Here is a 15,855-nt window from a genome sequence, read left to right on the forward strand (position 1 = left end):
CCAGCCGTTAGAATACACGTATTGCTTATACTGGCAACTATTTCTAAACTCTTTCTAAAATGAACAAAACCATCCTTATTTGAAGTTCTTGGATTGTAATAGCTTGACAAATACAAAGTTTTATGACCCACAATGTCTAATTTACACCAAACACTTTCACAGTCTGTATCAAGCTCAGGAGTTGCAGTCGTGGCCAGGTTTTTTTTTACTGCTACAAAGACTCCCCCGCCATTTAATTTCATATCTATACGATACACTATAAATCCTGGTGGTATAATCTGAGGGTCCTTAATCGAGGAGTCAACCCATGTTTCTGTTCCAAAAATGATATCAGGGTTTTAAAACACTAGGTATCTATCAAGTTCTCGATCAAACTCTAGCTGCTTGAACTTGTTTAAACTGTACTTTATAATTGTTTGTGGATTGTTATAACACTTCCTGGGTATTTTTTCGAGATTTTGGATTTTGAATGGGAAAAATAAGTTTTTGACCATAAAAATTGTATTTTTAAAATTAAAGACAAGATCCTCCTACCAACATTGGAGATATGATAAGGAGATCTTTAGAATATTTATTGGTCTATGCTGGTGAAAACCCTTACTAAGGATCAGATGGATCAAATAGTAGCTTACTTTTTAGCACTATTGTTACTGCACATTCGTTTTATGGTTCTAAGTCGCATGAGCCGGGTGATTCATAGCCCAAAAACTCGCGCCGTCTGTCAAATTGACAACGCATGCGCAGTTGAGTTAATGTTTGTTGGTGAATAATCAAATGAAAATATACAACATTTAAAAAGAACAACTTTTTAACTGGACTTGGTAAAGACTGTAAAGTAATAATTATTTAAATACGATTAACTATGCTATGAATATGGTTTTGCAAGTTTTCATTCAGCGGAAGTTTCAATTCGGTGTTCTGTAGTGGAGTGCACCCCACCCACCAATTTATACAACGGTAATTTGATCTGTTTTATGTTGTTTACTGCACTCTGTCATAAAACATGTTTTGACTGTAGAATAATATTTAATTATATAAAATGAACTATTTTAGAACTGGTGGACAAGGCTAATTTCCAAGTATTTGTGTAAATTAAGAAGTATGTTCAGTGTAAGATCCTATAGGCAGTGGCTAGCCTCCGATTCTAGGATAGCCTTGATCCTGTAGGCAGTGTACCGTAATACTAGCCTCCATTTCTAGGATTATGGAGGTTCCTTATTCTTAGACAACCCTATGAGGATGGGCTAGGATAACAGAAGTATTAAGAGGCGTCGGTTACATTTTAAAACAAACGATGTTGTAAACTTAAATTACTAACTTCACTAAAAAAAAAGCGGTTTTTCATGCCTGTCGTATTATTTATTACTGTTGGCGCATGGAAATATCATTGTCATCCTGCTTGATATTATACGTGAGCGTTCAGTTATAGGTGAACAATAGGAGAGATCGCCATGACGTCACGCATAAATACCTGTTTATCTGGTGGTGGGTAAAACAAATGTTTTTACATCGTTTGTGTATGGGATCTGAATTTTTAATTTTTAATAACTTTTTCGCTCATTTATGGATTTTAAAAATTCAAAAAGTTTTGAAATGGTTACGATTTTCATATTTTCCCATTTAAATATCTTTTTAAAATGAATAACCGTTTAAAATGACATAAGATTTTAATAGCGGCGTAGCGATCCTCCAAACTTTTTGAAAAAACACTGTAAGTTAAGCGTTCATAATTAATCCATTTAATTTCGAAATTATAATCAAAAGCAATCAATAAATTGCTTGTTTTATACACATTCCATTGATCAAAAAATTATTGATATTATTTGTGTTTTAAGAAAGTTTAAGCCGTTAGAAAAACATAACTGTTTACAAAAAACATGGACGCTCGGCGTCTGCCCACACGGTCTTTGTCTTATCAGTTCTAAAAATAGAAAATACAATGGATTTGTTTACAAACACGATCTCTCCTATTACATTACAATGTTCTGTCAAGGATCAAAAATGGTGGAGACAAATGTCCCTTGATATGAAAAGTGTGGGGACATTATGATTTTCAAAATCTTGGGGACAACAAATTTTGACCATATATGTCATTGAAATAAATCAGTACCATTACTACAATTGAAGTCTTTATTGTAGTTCAGTCATTGGCAGGGGTGGCAAATTCAATTGTCCGTATTGCCCAGGTTGTCCCAAAGCTTGTATGGAGTACGGACAAGTGAAATTTGACCAGAATTTACTATATAACTATCATACGGACAAGTAAAAAATAGAAAATGACAAAAATGGACAAGCAAGTAAAAATCTGATTTCACCGCCCCTGATTGGTACTCTTTAAATCAATCCTCCAGAAATTTGGAGTCACTTTTCTTTTTGGCTTCATCCGAATTTTCTGCACCCTTTGTGGTTTGATTTTGTGATGTATTTTCAGTTTTGGTGACAATAAGGCAGTCAATGGACTTGCTTTCAATTTCACCTGCAAAGACAGTGGGTGGAGCGGTAAACAACATCGGGGTTTGTGTGGTCTATGGTAGGGCTGGGACGATTTCTAAATTTTGAAATCGGTCAATCATTTGTATGAAATCGAATCGAACCTGTTAATTGGCCGCCATATTTAAAATGCCTGTTTTCTTTCCTGACGACCGTATCAAGGTACTTTCAGCAGCTGACTTAGTTCATCAGGAACTTATGGACTTTATCGTTTGCAAGCAGTGTGATAATTAATAAGTTATATTTAAGTTCATTGTTTCAGATATATCACGACAGGCAAACCTGAGACCATTTTTAATTATGTTCAAGTTGATGTGTTTTAGCAGAAATATACTGCGGGTCTATCATATAGTATGTGATGGTCAAAGAAATGTAAATATAAAGTACAATTAGTGATGTTTATTGTTTGAGAGCGATTAGCGGTTTTGCAAAATTGAAACAGGTTTTACATAGTTATGCTGGAAACTCTTCTATTCGGGTGTGGAAGAAATACGAATGATTCGTACTCAGTTTCAGTCGTCCCACATGCACATTCATCCCCAAAATTTTCGTAACGCGACAATCATAATTTTCAAGATTGTTGTGGTATCGCGGCCTCGGCAGAACACTGCAATTAAATGCGCTGTACATGAATGATTATAAATGATAAAAGTTAAAATCTTCTTAATGAAAATAGTAATGCTTTAATGTTTATATAATTGTCCAACTACATCTGGGCCACACCACGATATTTCCCCGTGCCGCCATTAATATATCTAAGATTATACTAAACCAAAATGGCAGATCACAGTACCAGATCGATAACACGACAGGCATGAAAAATCGCTATTTTAAGTGAAAAAAGTAAGTTTACAACATCATTAACTTTATGCATGTCTTAAGACATATTTGATGCCTCTTAAATACTTCGACAATCCTAGCCTATCCTTATAGGGTTGTCTAGGGATATGGAACTTCCGTACTCCTAGAATCGGAGGCTAGGATTATGGTACCGTAATCCTAGCCACTGCCGATCCTTTATCTATCTTCTGTTACTGGCTAGTACCCTGGTTACCCTCCATCTGACCCTAACAAGGATACTGCGGTTGTCTGTGTTAATTCATTTGGTAATTCAGTTGATCAAAGGTTATTCTGGCTTCCATAACATAACTGATGCTGTTTTTATTTTTTAATGGTCCTGTTGCTTACCCGCCCCCCATTGTTAACAGCCATGGTAGCTTTGTGATAGATAGCTATAACATTTCAGCATCAGAGATTTTTATATATGCTGTTACAGACCTCTTTGAGCTGAAACTAACCCCATGTTGAAACCTAACCAGAAATCGTGCCAGAAATCTGTTGTGCTATTATTTCATTAAATGAAATGACATGGACTCACCTCTTACTTTAAAATATTTTTAATCCATTAATTGTTCTTTTGATCTGACATGAAATATACCAGAGCAACAGATTTATGTTTTTAGTGTAAATTGGGTATTACCTCATCATTTTGATTTGAATTGGGCATACATGTGATAAGTTCAGAATCCCAAAACTGGAGGTTTGCCATTTTTCAGCTGGAGTTGGGGTCTCAAAACTGGAGGTTTTTTATCGACATAAATTAAGTATGCGGACACAAAACTTGGAGACAAAATCCAACATTTTAGGCCAGAAAATAACGCATAAGTCTACACCAGAAGAAACAATTGATCCTCATGAATAACTCTTGATTTGAATTTTGACAGAGTTATGCCACTTTTTAACTTACATTTTTTGGTTATTTAAAGTTTTATATAATGTCCAATATATCTGTTACATTCATTGACTATTATGCCCCTTTTACTGGCAAAGCTTTAACTGCCCCTTTTACTGGCAAAGCTTTAATTCAGAGTCAATCACTGAGAAAAGTCGAGCATGCTGTTTTACAGAAGTTAAACAGATTAAATTTGTTGAAACAAAGTCTCAATTTAGGTCTGGATTGTGGTGAACATGCATTAACATTATTCTACTCGAGGACTGAAGAAAAAAACAAAGCCCTAAATTGGTCTGAACACAACCCATAAATTATGTAAATTCCTTACCCCACCCACTTTCGTATGAAAATACTGATAATGATTTTGACATGAAAAACAGAAAACAGAAATGCATGAACATGTATTTACCCTTACCAAAATAATGTAGATTGAAGTTATCAAATAAATGAGTGTGTGTTTTCATCCAATTTTCAATGAAATAAGTCCGATTTATTAGCAAATTAATTTAGTAAACATAATTGGAAGAAAATGGCGTAACTGCATAAGGGGAAATAACATTCATGTGCTAAAAATAGTACTGGGTTGGTTTTTCCAACAATCATTTATGTGATTTTATTTTCTTTGAATAATCAAAAATTCATTTCAGCTGGGAATGATTTCTTGTGACTTGGAGTTTTTTTGCTTCACATTGGTAAAAAAATGGAGCCTAATTGGCATTGAGAATGGGTCGATTTCGGCCCCATGAGACAGGTGGAAAAGGCCCTGCTTGTCTAATCCCTTATCAAAACAATTAATCATGTTATCAAAATTCACCTGTGAAAAACAACTCTTTCCTCCAGCTATGTGTCAAACATGTATAATACACAACAGTCGGTGACACTTTGATTTACTGTGTAAACATGTTTGGCACTCCTCGGTAATTATCAACCAAGTCATAATATTGATTTTTTTTTGAAAAGCGGGAGAATTATAGTTTTGGTCGGGAGACGGGAGGCAAGGTGAAAAAATCGGGATTTTGACCCTCCCGCGCGGGAGATCACATGTATGGAATTGGGTATTGGCTGAACTGCATTGGGTATTCTAAAACATCTTACCACATGATTTTTGAGTCGGCTAAACACTGTCAAGCGTTTGACGAGTCCTTGCTATCGCCCGATTTCTCATTCTTAAATGGCCTCACAACACAGCGAAGTGATGTAGTTCCATTAGATTGTCTCTAATTTCAAAGAGTTCATTGATCGAATGGAGTTCATTTATGTCAATCCTATTTGCTATGACCAATATACGATGTAATCTGTCATATTTATGACTTGTAATTGTGCAATACTCGAATAAAGCCACGTATTTTCTTCCGCTGTAACTCATTAACAGGGTTTTCCCTCAGGTTTTTTATTTGGGAGTCCATGGACTCCCATGGCTGCTAATTTAAGGGTCCCTAATAATTTTTGGGGGCCCACAAATTATTGATCTTGAAAATGGACATTATTACTATAAAAATTTACCCTAAAACCGAATGAACTTAATTGTATCTTTTTAATTTAGATAGCAGCTGATTCAATATTTCGGAATGGTATCTTTCAAAATGGCATGAGCTTCTCAATTCAGACTGATTACAAAAGGTGTGATAGTCTTTTTGTTATGATCAAATAGCCAGTAATTACCGGCAATTAACGTGTCACCTCGTGTCAGTTATGTTGTTCACAGTTTTATCTTGGTTAAAGATAATACTCGATCCTTAATTAGTATCATAATTTCTGTGATTTAATATTTTTTCATCAAAATACTTTAAATTTATATGAAATTAATTTTGTTTAATAAAAAAATAAACCATTCGATCTTTTACGGAACGTAACGGCAATCTTAGATTTTAGCGGTGACAGTTAGCGCGGAGAAGTAGTTTCCCTTTACCAAAATGGCGAACATCGATAACAAAACTTGTTTTGAAGTTGGAAAATCGTCTACACCTGTGTATAATGAGCACCCATGATTCGGGGATGGTCCCGGCGGTAAAAAACTGCGCATTTTATATGGGTATCTGCGCAAAGGAGGCTTCAGTGCAAAGGAGTTTCGTGACCGATTTTGCGGGTCCAGTGGGACGCAGAGGCACTAAAAAATGCGAGTTCAAAGCGTAAAAGCGCGTCAGGGACGCAGAAAATCTGCGTCCGGGAAAACCCTGCATTAAGCATAAACACGCATAACGATTCTGCGGGATTTGGTAATACATTTGCGCATATGATTATGGTGACGAATTTTATGCCCTTTTGTCACAAAATAGAAAATATGATGTTCACAAATTCAAATAAAAACTGCATATTAACTTATTAGCCAAATTAACCATTTGTTACCCTGTCCGTTTCAAAAAATAATCTTTAAAATCATTGCGCAAATAACAATTTTATTGTGCTGTGCATTTTATGAATCACGCAGGCTTACAAAGCTTGCGTAACATCCAGTGAAAGACAAAATATAGTTCCAGAACATACTGCTAGTATGTTATTGAGTGGGTACCTCTGAAAGCATTGGAATGTCTCTTATCAAAGAGTTTACCACATCGATGAAATTAAATTATGACAGCTTCATTTTAAATGACCTGAATAAGATATGTGCAGTACGTTAATTCTTCTGCGAGACTTCGCGGATGAATCCTAACTACATTCTGGACACTTGTCGGCGAACACGCGTGACGTGTTTATAACAAGGCATCTACGACTTTGCGTGGGTTGAATTTTGCAGTCAGTAAACAGATAAATTATTGGAAGAAGAAGCTCTTACTGGTTTGTTTAGTTACTACTGATATTAAAAATGATTTTATTTCTTATTTTTCGAGAAATAAACAAATCGGCGAAACATTAAATTGTATTTTCTTGTAGTTTTTGAAATCGAAAGTAGATCGTCTATGTTTGGCTGCTTTGACGAAACGAAACAACTTTTTTATGAAAAGATTTAAATAAGAGGTAATTTAACCGTAAACTTCAGTGTCAGATACTGCCAGTTGCTGCTAAATGTCTTTGTATCATCACAATTTGTAAAATATATTGTTGAAACTGGAGAAAAGTGTAATCGTATCCGGATATAATATTTTGGGTAAATATCGAGCTGTGTTACGAAATTTTAACATTCAAGTAACATACATGATAGATATTATTGTAACAGAAATGATTCTAGAATTTATTTTTATTACACCTACATATAATCTATATCAGACTCATATTCTAGTCCTGAGGCATGATCTGAAAGTAAAAAGATGAAGTGACAGTCATACTTTGGATATTGTAATACTAGAAAGAATCTAGGTAATATTTAGAAATTGAAACAGAAGATTTTCAGTAAAAATCGCACCAAAGGCTGTATCAAGGGTCTACATATTCAAAAATCTATTGTGGTAATACCCCAAACCCTACTTGCAGGAGTGGGTATCCTCCCACACCCTTCCCCCATGTTGCTACTTTACAGTTTGATACATTTGCCCTTTTACAACCTTCCACAATGCCCATTTCAAAATCTGACTGCAATTTAAAGCGGAAAGAAACACCCCTCCCCCACCCACCCTGCTACCGATCACGTAAAAATGGCTCAAACATTTTTTCTGCCCAGTCTGGGCCTGTCTGTCTACATGAATCAAAATGGATAAATGAAAGTGGATGGACTTCGGGATAACAGACATTATTTTTAAGGGGTTAACAAGTCTGAAATAGAATAAATGATAGTTTTAACTAAAAAAGAACTGCATTTATTAATATCGGTTACACTATATATTGACACTCAGCAACATTTACATACATGTATCTCTAAACGCAAAAGTAAGTATACTTTAAATTGACATCCCTTATAATATGATTGAACAATACCTAACATATGACAAGGCTATCGCCAGGCCCATTATAATATCTGTAAAATATCAGTTCTTTCGTCCATCCGTTACAAATTGTATGTGGCAATCCGCGCTGTAAAATTCTAATATTATAAATTGTCATATTCAAAAATTATCATGTGCGAATATATACCAGCCGATAATTGCCTCTTTTGGCAATGCAGGAGGCAAATGTTTACTGGAAAAATATATAAAGTCATGGGCAGTATCTTAGTGTCAGCTGTCAAATTGTAGTTTGTACTTTCAACATTTTTATTAGCTCACCTGTCACAAAGTGACAAGGTGAGCTTTTGTGATCGCGCAGCGTCCGTGCGTCAGTGCGTGCGTGCGTAAACTTTTGCTTGTGACCACTCTAGAGGACACATTTTTCATGGGATCTTTATGAAAATTGGTCAGAATGTTCACCTTGATGATACCTAGGACAAGTTCGAAACTGGGTCACGTGCGATCAAAAACTAGGTCAGTAGGTCTGAAAATAGAAAAACCTTGTGACCTCTCTAGAGGCCATATTTTTCACAAGATCTTCATGAAAGTTGGTCTGAATGTTCATTTTGATGATATCTAGTTCAAGTTCCAAACTGGGTCATTAGCCATCTAAAACTAGGTCTGTAGGTCAAATAATAGAAAATCCTTTTGACCTCTCTGGAGGTCATATTTTTTCATGGGATATGCATGAAAATTGGTCAGAATGTTCATCTTGATGATATCTAGGTCAAGTTCGAAACTGGGTTACGTCCGGTCCAAAACTAGGTCAGTAGGTCAAATAATAGAAAAACCTTGTGACCTCTGTAGAGGCCGTATTTTTCATTGGACCTGCATGAAAATTGATCAGAATGTTCATCTTGATGATATCTAGATCAAGTTTGAAACCGGGTCAATTGCGGTCAAAAACTAGGTCAGTAGGTCAAATAATAGAAAATCATTGTGACCTTTCTAGAGGTCATATTTTTCATGGGATCTGTGTGAAAATTGGTCAGAATGTTCATCTTGATGATATTTAGGTCAAGTTCGAAACTGGATCACGTCCGATCCAAAACTAGGTCAGTAGGTCAAATAATAGAAAAACCTTGTGACCACTATAGAGGCCATAGTTTTCATGGGATCTGCATGAAAGTTAGTCTGAATGTTCATCTTGATGATATCTAGGTCAAGTTCGAAACTGGGTCAACTGCGGTCCAAAACTAGGTCAGTAGGTCTAAAAATAGTAAATTCTTGTGACCTCCCTGGAGGTCATATTTTTCATGGGATCTGTATGAAAATTGGTCAGAATGTTCATCTTGATGATATGTTGGTCAAGTTCGAAACTGGGTCACGTGCAGTCAAAAACTAGGTCAGTAAGTCAAATAATAGAAAAACCTTGTGGCCTCTATAGAGGCCATATTTTTCATGGGATCTGCATGAAAATTGGTCAGAATGTTCATCTTGATAATATCTAGGTCAAATTGTAAACTGGGTCGCTTGCGGTCAAAAACTAGGTCAGTAGGTCAAATAATAGAAAAACCTTGTGACCACTCTAGAGGCCATAGTTTACATGGGATCTGCATGAAAGTTGGTCTGAATGTTCATCTTGATAATATCTAGGTCAAGTTTGAAATCGGGTCAACTGCGGTCAAAAACTAGGTCACTAGGTCTCAACATAGAAAGACCTTTTGACCTCTCTAGAGGCCATATTTTTCAATGGATCTTCATGAAAATTGGTCAGAATTTTTATCTTGATGATATCTAGGTCAAGTTCAGAAGTAGGTCACATGAGCTCAAAAACTAGGTCAGTATGTCAAATAATAGAAAAAAACAAGGCCATACTCAGTTCATGTGGGGGCAGGTGAGCGATTCAGGACCATCATGGTCCTCTCGTTTCTGCGAACTACTCTTCAATTTTAGAGAAATATATTGGGTTTAAATACTTGTATAATGTCAATCAAAGTTTTACTAGGCATCAACCGAAAGTTCATTTCATTTATTGTAACAAAATCTCTCTTTAGTTGGGGAAAAAAAAACTAAAAACAAACTGAAACTGGTAGACTATACTGTCAGTACATCAATCATTAGCCGACTCAGGCCCTTCAGGCCTTTGATTACTTAAATTGGGTGACCATGCATTTCAGTGGGAACTTGTAAAAGAAATAAACAAAAAAAGTATAGACGATCACTATGTGTATTCAGTTGAACTATTCACATATACATGCTTTTTGAGTCACTACGTATACTTTCTTTCTTGTCCATTTGACATTTAAAAGTTTTAACATGACATGATAGCCAGAATGCACAAATTTCTTGTCTACGTACATTCTCATTTATTGCAAATTATAAATCGCACAACTCCGTATTAATGTCATTGAAAAAATACTTCTCACAACCTGTTCCCCAACCGAAGCCGACTTATTGATACAGTATTTTTTTCCTTTAAATCTTAATGAATTTTCTTTTTTGCCTCTTTTGAGCATCAATGTAGAGACACTTGATTTTAAGTGCATTACTGATAAATAAATTGGATACTGTCAGACTACATCACAGTTAATTAAAGACTCTGAGCTACAGATGTTAAATTTTGCGGGGACATACATGATGCTACGCATGTAAATTGGTATGAGAATTGGGTATTTTGGTTTTATATATGCGTTTTTATAATGCCTTTTAAATCAGTTTTCTAGACAGTTAACTTTTCAACCATAGGAGGGAATAAGGTGAAACAATGGTAAATTAATTGCAATTTGCAGTAAAAAGAGTGAACTTGAAAAAACTAGTCTGTTAGTGGGGGTATAATGAATCGCATTTAGTGATAAGTGTAGTTCTCTTTGTAGGTGAGATGCAAGCATTAAAAGCAAGATGAACTCGACACAGAAGTTGGAGGCAGTTGAAAAACTAATCGGATATACAGGTCTTTCACACAGCAAGGCAAGGGATTATCTGGAAAGTAAGCAGTGATTTTATATGTAAACATAATTATGTGGGTTTGTAGGTTTTTGGTGTAAACACAGTCATTGTTTATGATTTTCAGCAAACTCATTTTGTGTTATTCATCTTAACAGAATGAAACTTGACAAATGCTCTTCCTAATGGTAATTCCTAGGTTTTTTTTTAGCTCACCTGAACATGAAGTGCTCAAGGTGAGCTATTGTGACTGATCATTGTCTGGGGGCGTCCGTCAATGCCTTGTTAATAGTCTAGAGGCCACAGTTTTGACCAAATCTTTATGAAACTTGGTCAGAATGTTTGTATAGATGATCTCAAGATCAAACTCAACTGTGTCATGTGGGGTCAAAAACTAGGTCAGTAGGCCAAATCGAAGGAAAATCTTGTTAACACTCTAGAGTCTACAGGTTAAGTTTGAAACTCATGAGAATTGGTCAGAATGTTTGTCTTGATGACCTCTGGGTCAAGTTCGAATCTGGGTCATGTGGGGTCGAAAAATAGGTCACTCTGTCAAATCAAAGGAAAAGCTTGTTAACACTCAAGAGGCCACATTTATGACCCTATCTTCATGAAACTTGGTCAGAATGTTTATCTTGATTTTTACAGTTTGTGTGGGGTCAAAAACTAGGTCACTAGGCCAGATCAAAGGAAAATCTTGTTAACACTCTTAAGACCACATTTTAATTTTGAGACACGTGAGAATTGGTCAGAATGTTTGTCTTGATGACCTCTAGGTCAAGTTAGAATCTAAGTCATGTTGGTTCAAAAACTAAGTCACCCAATCAAAAATCAAAGAAAAACCATGTGTATGCAATAGGGGCTGCATTTTTCTCTGGATCTTCATGAAATTTGATCAGAATGTTTGTCTTTATGAAATCTAGGTCAAGTTTGAATATGGGTCATATGGGGTCAAAAACTAGGTCACCTAGTCGAATCAAAGAAAAACCTTGTGTATGCAATAGGGGCTGCATTTTTCTCTGAATATTCATTGAATTTGATCAGAACGTTTGTCTTAATGAAGTCTAGGTTGAGATCGAATATGGGTCATTTAGGGTCAAAAACTATGTTACCTGGTCAAATCAAAGATAAACCTTGTGTATGCAATAGGGGCTGCATTTTTCACTGAAAATTCATGGAATTTGATCAGAATGTTTGGCTTGAAGAAATCTAGGTCAAGCTGGATTATGGGTCATCTAGAGTCAAAAACTAGGTCACCAAGTCAAATCAAAGAAAAACGTTGAGTATGTAATAGCACTGTGGGGAATCACATGATCAAAATAATCTTTAAACCAAAGTTATATTTTGAAGAACATGAATAAATTTCCTATCATGATAAGATATGAAATTTAAACAAGCCTAACATGTGACTAATGAAAATTGTTATATTATTATATGTAGTTGACAATAATAATAGATGTCCTGTAATTACACACACTAAGGAAAATAAGAAGTCTCAGTTTCTTGAAGTGTTCTAGATATTCGGAAGGTGATGGTGATTGAAATCTATGCAGTTTTAGGATACCTTTATGTTGCCATATGATAGGCTATATTTTAGATTTACAGCAAAAGTTGCTTCAATATTATCCCATATTATTCATAAATAAATTTTGGTTTAGAGATTATTTGATCATGTGATTCCCCACAGTGAATAGGGGCTGCATTTTTCACTGGATATTCGTGGAATTTGAACAGATTGTTTGTCTTTATGAAATCTAGACCAAATTTGAATACAGGTCATCTGAGGTCAAAAACTAGGTCACTGTCAAATATAAGAAAAACTTTGTGTTTGCAATAAGGGTGTCATTTTTCATCTAATGTGCATGAAACTTAGTCAGAATGATTGTCTCCATGAAGTCTTGTATGAAATTTTATCTGGGTCATGTGGGGTCAAAAACTAGGTCACCAGGTCAAACCAAAGAAAAAGCTTGTTAACACTCTAGGGGCCACAATTTTGATTCAATCTTCATAAAACTTGGTCAGAATGTTGTCACAAAGTCTTGGATGATTTTGAATTTGGGTCATTGGGGTTCAAAAACTAGGTCACTAGATAAAATCAAAGGAAAAGCTTGTTTACACTCTAGAGGTCACTTTTTTTGCTCTAATCTTAATGAAAATTGGTCAAAATATTTGTCTCCATAAAATGTCAGACGGGCTAAAAATTGGGTCAGGTTGGGTAAAAAACTAGGTCACTAGGCCAAATCGAAGAAAAATCTTGTTTACACTTTAGAGGCCACATTTTTGCTTCAATCTTCATGAAACTTGGTCAAAATGTTTATCTCCTTGAAAACTTGGATGAGTTTAAAGCTGGGTCATGTGGTATCAAAAATTGGGTCTCTAAGTCAAACATGTTTACACTGTTATGGTGTATTACTCGGTTGAGCGGCCTATGGCCATCGTGGCCCTCTTGTACTTCATCAGCAGGAGCTTTTACAAATATCTTTCCATCAGAAAGTTTCTTTCAAATTCTGCATTTCTTCTTTTAAAGTGAGTTTACATCAGGATTTTTGTTTCCTATTGCCCATGCACCTAGCTATTTTTTCCCCAAATAACAGGAACAGATCTAACCCACCCCCCTTTCCTTTGTGGTTTTAACTCTTACAGCATGGTTTATATTGCTTAGTATTTATCCATCTCCAAGATCAAGAGTGATCAAACTGGTCTTAAATTTTGTATGTTATTGTCCATTTACACCTATTGTCTGAGCTGTGTATTTATTACCAGTATTTGGATTATCATAAAGTTGGCCAAATTCTTTAAAAAATGCAGTGTGTATTGCAGCCTTTGTTCATGGTCAAGTTCAGATAATTGAATACTGCATTTTTTAACTTCACTGTACAAAGTATATAGACAGTATCCTATTTACCCTTGTAATCTGTGTCTAGATTTCTGTTCAAAAGTTTTGATGCACTAGAGTATTGTCAGTCGTTAACCTCTCGTTGATATATGTTTACCTGTGTTCCAGTGGGCTTTAACCCAGTCAGTACTAATTGAATTGTGTTTCTTGTGACAGCTGGCCAAGTGTAGCAAGCTACTATAGGTCTCACATGCATTGGAGTATTACTCATACTGTGTATTTGTAAACATTTATTTAAATATGCAGTAAATGAAAGCATTCACATAGTTACAATCTTTTTATGGGAATTGGAACATAATAATAAAATAGTGAGTATTTGAACATTTGATTGTTGGACTATCTTGACTGACAAAAAGTTTATTTCTTAATTGATCATAATTATTATATCTAAAGGAACAAACACTAAGCTCACAGAAACAACTGCCTTCAGAAGTAAGTTGTTATTTATTTTCAGACTTGCAAAATTCATTTATACTTTTGTTAATCTGTGGCTTCTTGTACAGACTTGATAAATGTTTTTTACATTTGTAAGGAATAAATTGTTTATATAATGAAGTGTTTACTATATTAACTTCAATTAAGGGGCAAATACAGAATAATTATGAAAAAAAAAATGTTTCAAGGCAGTTAATAGATAAGTAATTATTTCCTGAATAGTGCTTATATGAAAGGAAACAACCACACCAAGGTTGAACCACATCGAGGTTGGAGTTGCTGCATATTTTTTATCTGATTACAATAATTGTTATTCTAAAGGTTCAGTAAAGATGGATTGTAAAATGAGTGAATACAATTACATTATGCCCTGCGGCTTTTTTTTTCCCCACGGATATAAAATGTATTTTCATCAGCCTAATTAAACATTCTGATTGAAACAACATTCCTTAACCTTCACTTTAGCCTGCTGGCAGCAAGGGATTCTGCCTTTCTAACCAGTGCAGACTGTTACTTTAGCCTGCTGGCAGCAAGTGATTCTGCCTTTCTAACCAGTGCAGACTGTGCAGGCTGATCTTGGTCTGCACTGAGTAATATTTCAGTGAACACTCCTTTGAATAAAAAGTAGTGTTGCCCAAATTGAATGATGAACCAGTCCATTTTAGAAATTTAGCTGGGTAAAAGTTAAAGAAACAACAACATCCAGCAGATTTTATTTGATTGTAAACAGTGAGTGAGAGAATACATTATGCCCTGTAGCTTTAAACCGCAGACTGATATAAAATGTATTTTCATCAGCTTAATTAAACATTCTGATTGAAACAACATTCCTTAAAACAGATGAGCATGGAACATTTAGAGGGATGGTTAATTTTATTTGAATGTCTGCTTTGCTATAAAGGAATAAAGTAGGATTTTAATGAAGTTGGCAAGTTGTTAAACATGTCCAATCTAAATATTTTAATCGAAAAGAGAATTTACCCCTGTTTTAGATTAAAACAATTTTTCAGGAAATTTATGGACAGTGCCAAGTCTATCATTTACTGTGAACCATTGCTGATTGGTCTTTGTTGTATATTCTTGTGTTATGTAAAATGCAGTCAGTTAATGTGAGATAATAAAAAAAACATTGTGTAATCTTCTGTCTTGTTAACTAAGTATTCTGGGATCAAGAGAGGTCTTGTTACTAATTAGAATGTGATTAAGAAGTTATAGCGATAATTGGGAAAAAACCTCATACAGTTACTTTTGCAGTGGTCTTAAAATTGAATATCTTTCAGGGCCCATATTCATAAAGCTCCTAAGGAAAAATTTTCCCTAAGGGACTAACTAATGGAAAAGTTCCGAAGCATTTTGTGGACAATCGTTGAGATATTTGGAATGTCTAACAATATTGTCTCATAGAGTCTGGCATAGTAATGAAGATTATCAATAAAATAACTTATAACTTATAAAGTTTACACTTTTCTTTTGTGCTATGTTGTTTAGGAAATTTTACAAAGTTAAGGATTTTCCTAAGTTTTGTCCTTAGGAGCTTTATGAATACGGGCCCAGGACAG

At 35.0% G+C, this 15,855-nt stretch overlaps 1 protein-coding gene across 1 annotated transcript in view; it reads left to right on the forward strand.

Moving 5' to 3' along the window:
- Positions 1-739: 739 nt before the first annotated feature.
- The window catches only part of LOC128559042 (OTU domain-containing protein 7B-like), a 41,710-nt gene continuing 26,594 nt past the window's right edge, over positions 740-15,855 (forward strand). Inside the window, 2 exon segments of the mRNA XM_053549980.1 lie at positions 740-957; positions 10,896-11,008. Coding sequence (XP_053405955.1) covers positions 10,921-11,008 — 88 coding nt within the window. The 5' untranslated portion in view covers positions 740-957; positions 10,896-10,920.

The sequence above is a fragment of the Mercenaria mercenaria genome, chromosome 8, assembly GCF_021730395.1.
Source record: "Mercenaria mercenaria strain notata chromosome 8, MADL_Memer_1, whole genome shotgun sequence".
In the NCBI taxonomy this organism is placed as follows: Eukaryota; Metazoa; Mollusca; class Bivalvia; order Venerida; family Veneridae; genus Mercenaria; species Mercenaria mercenaria.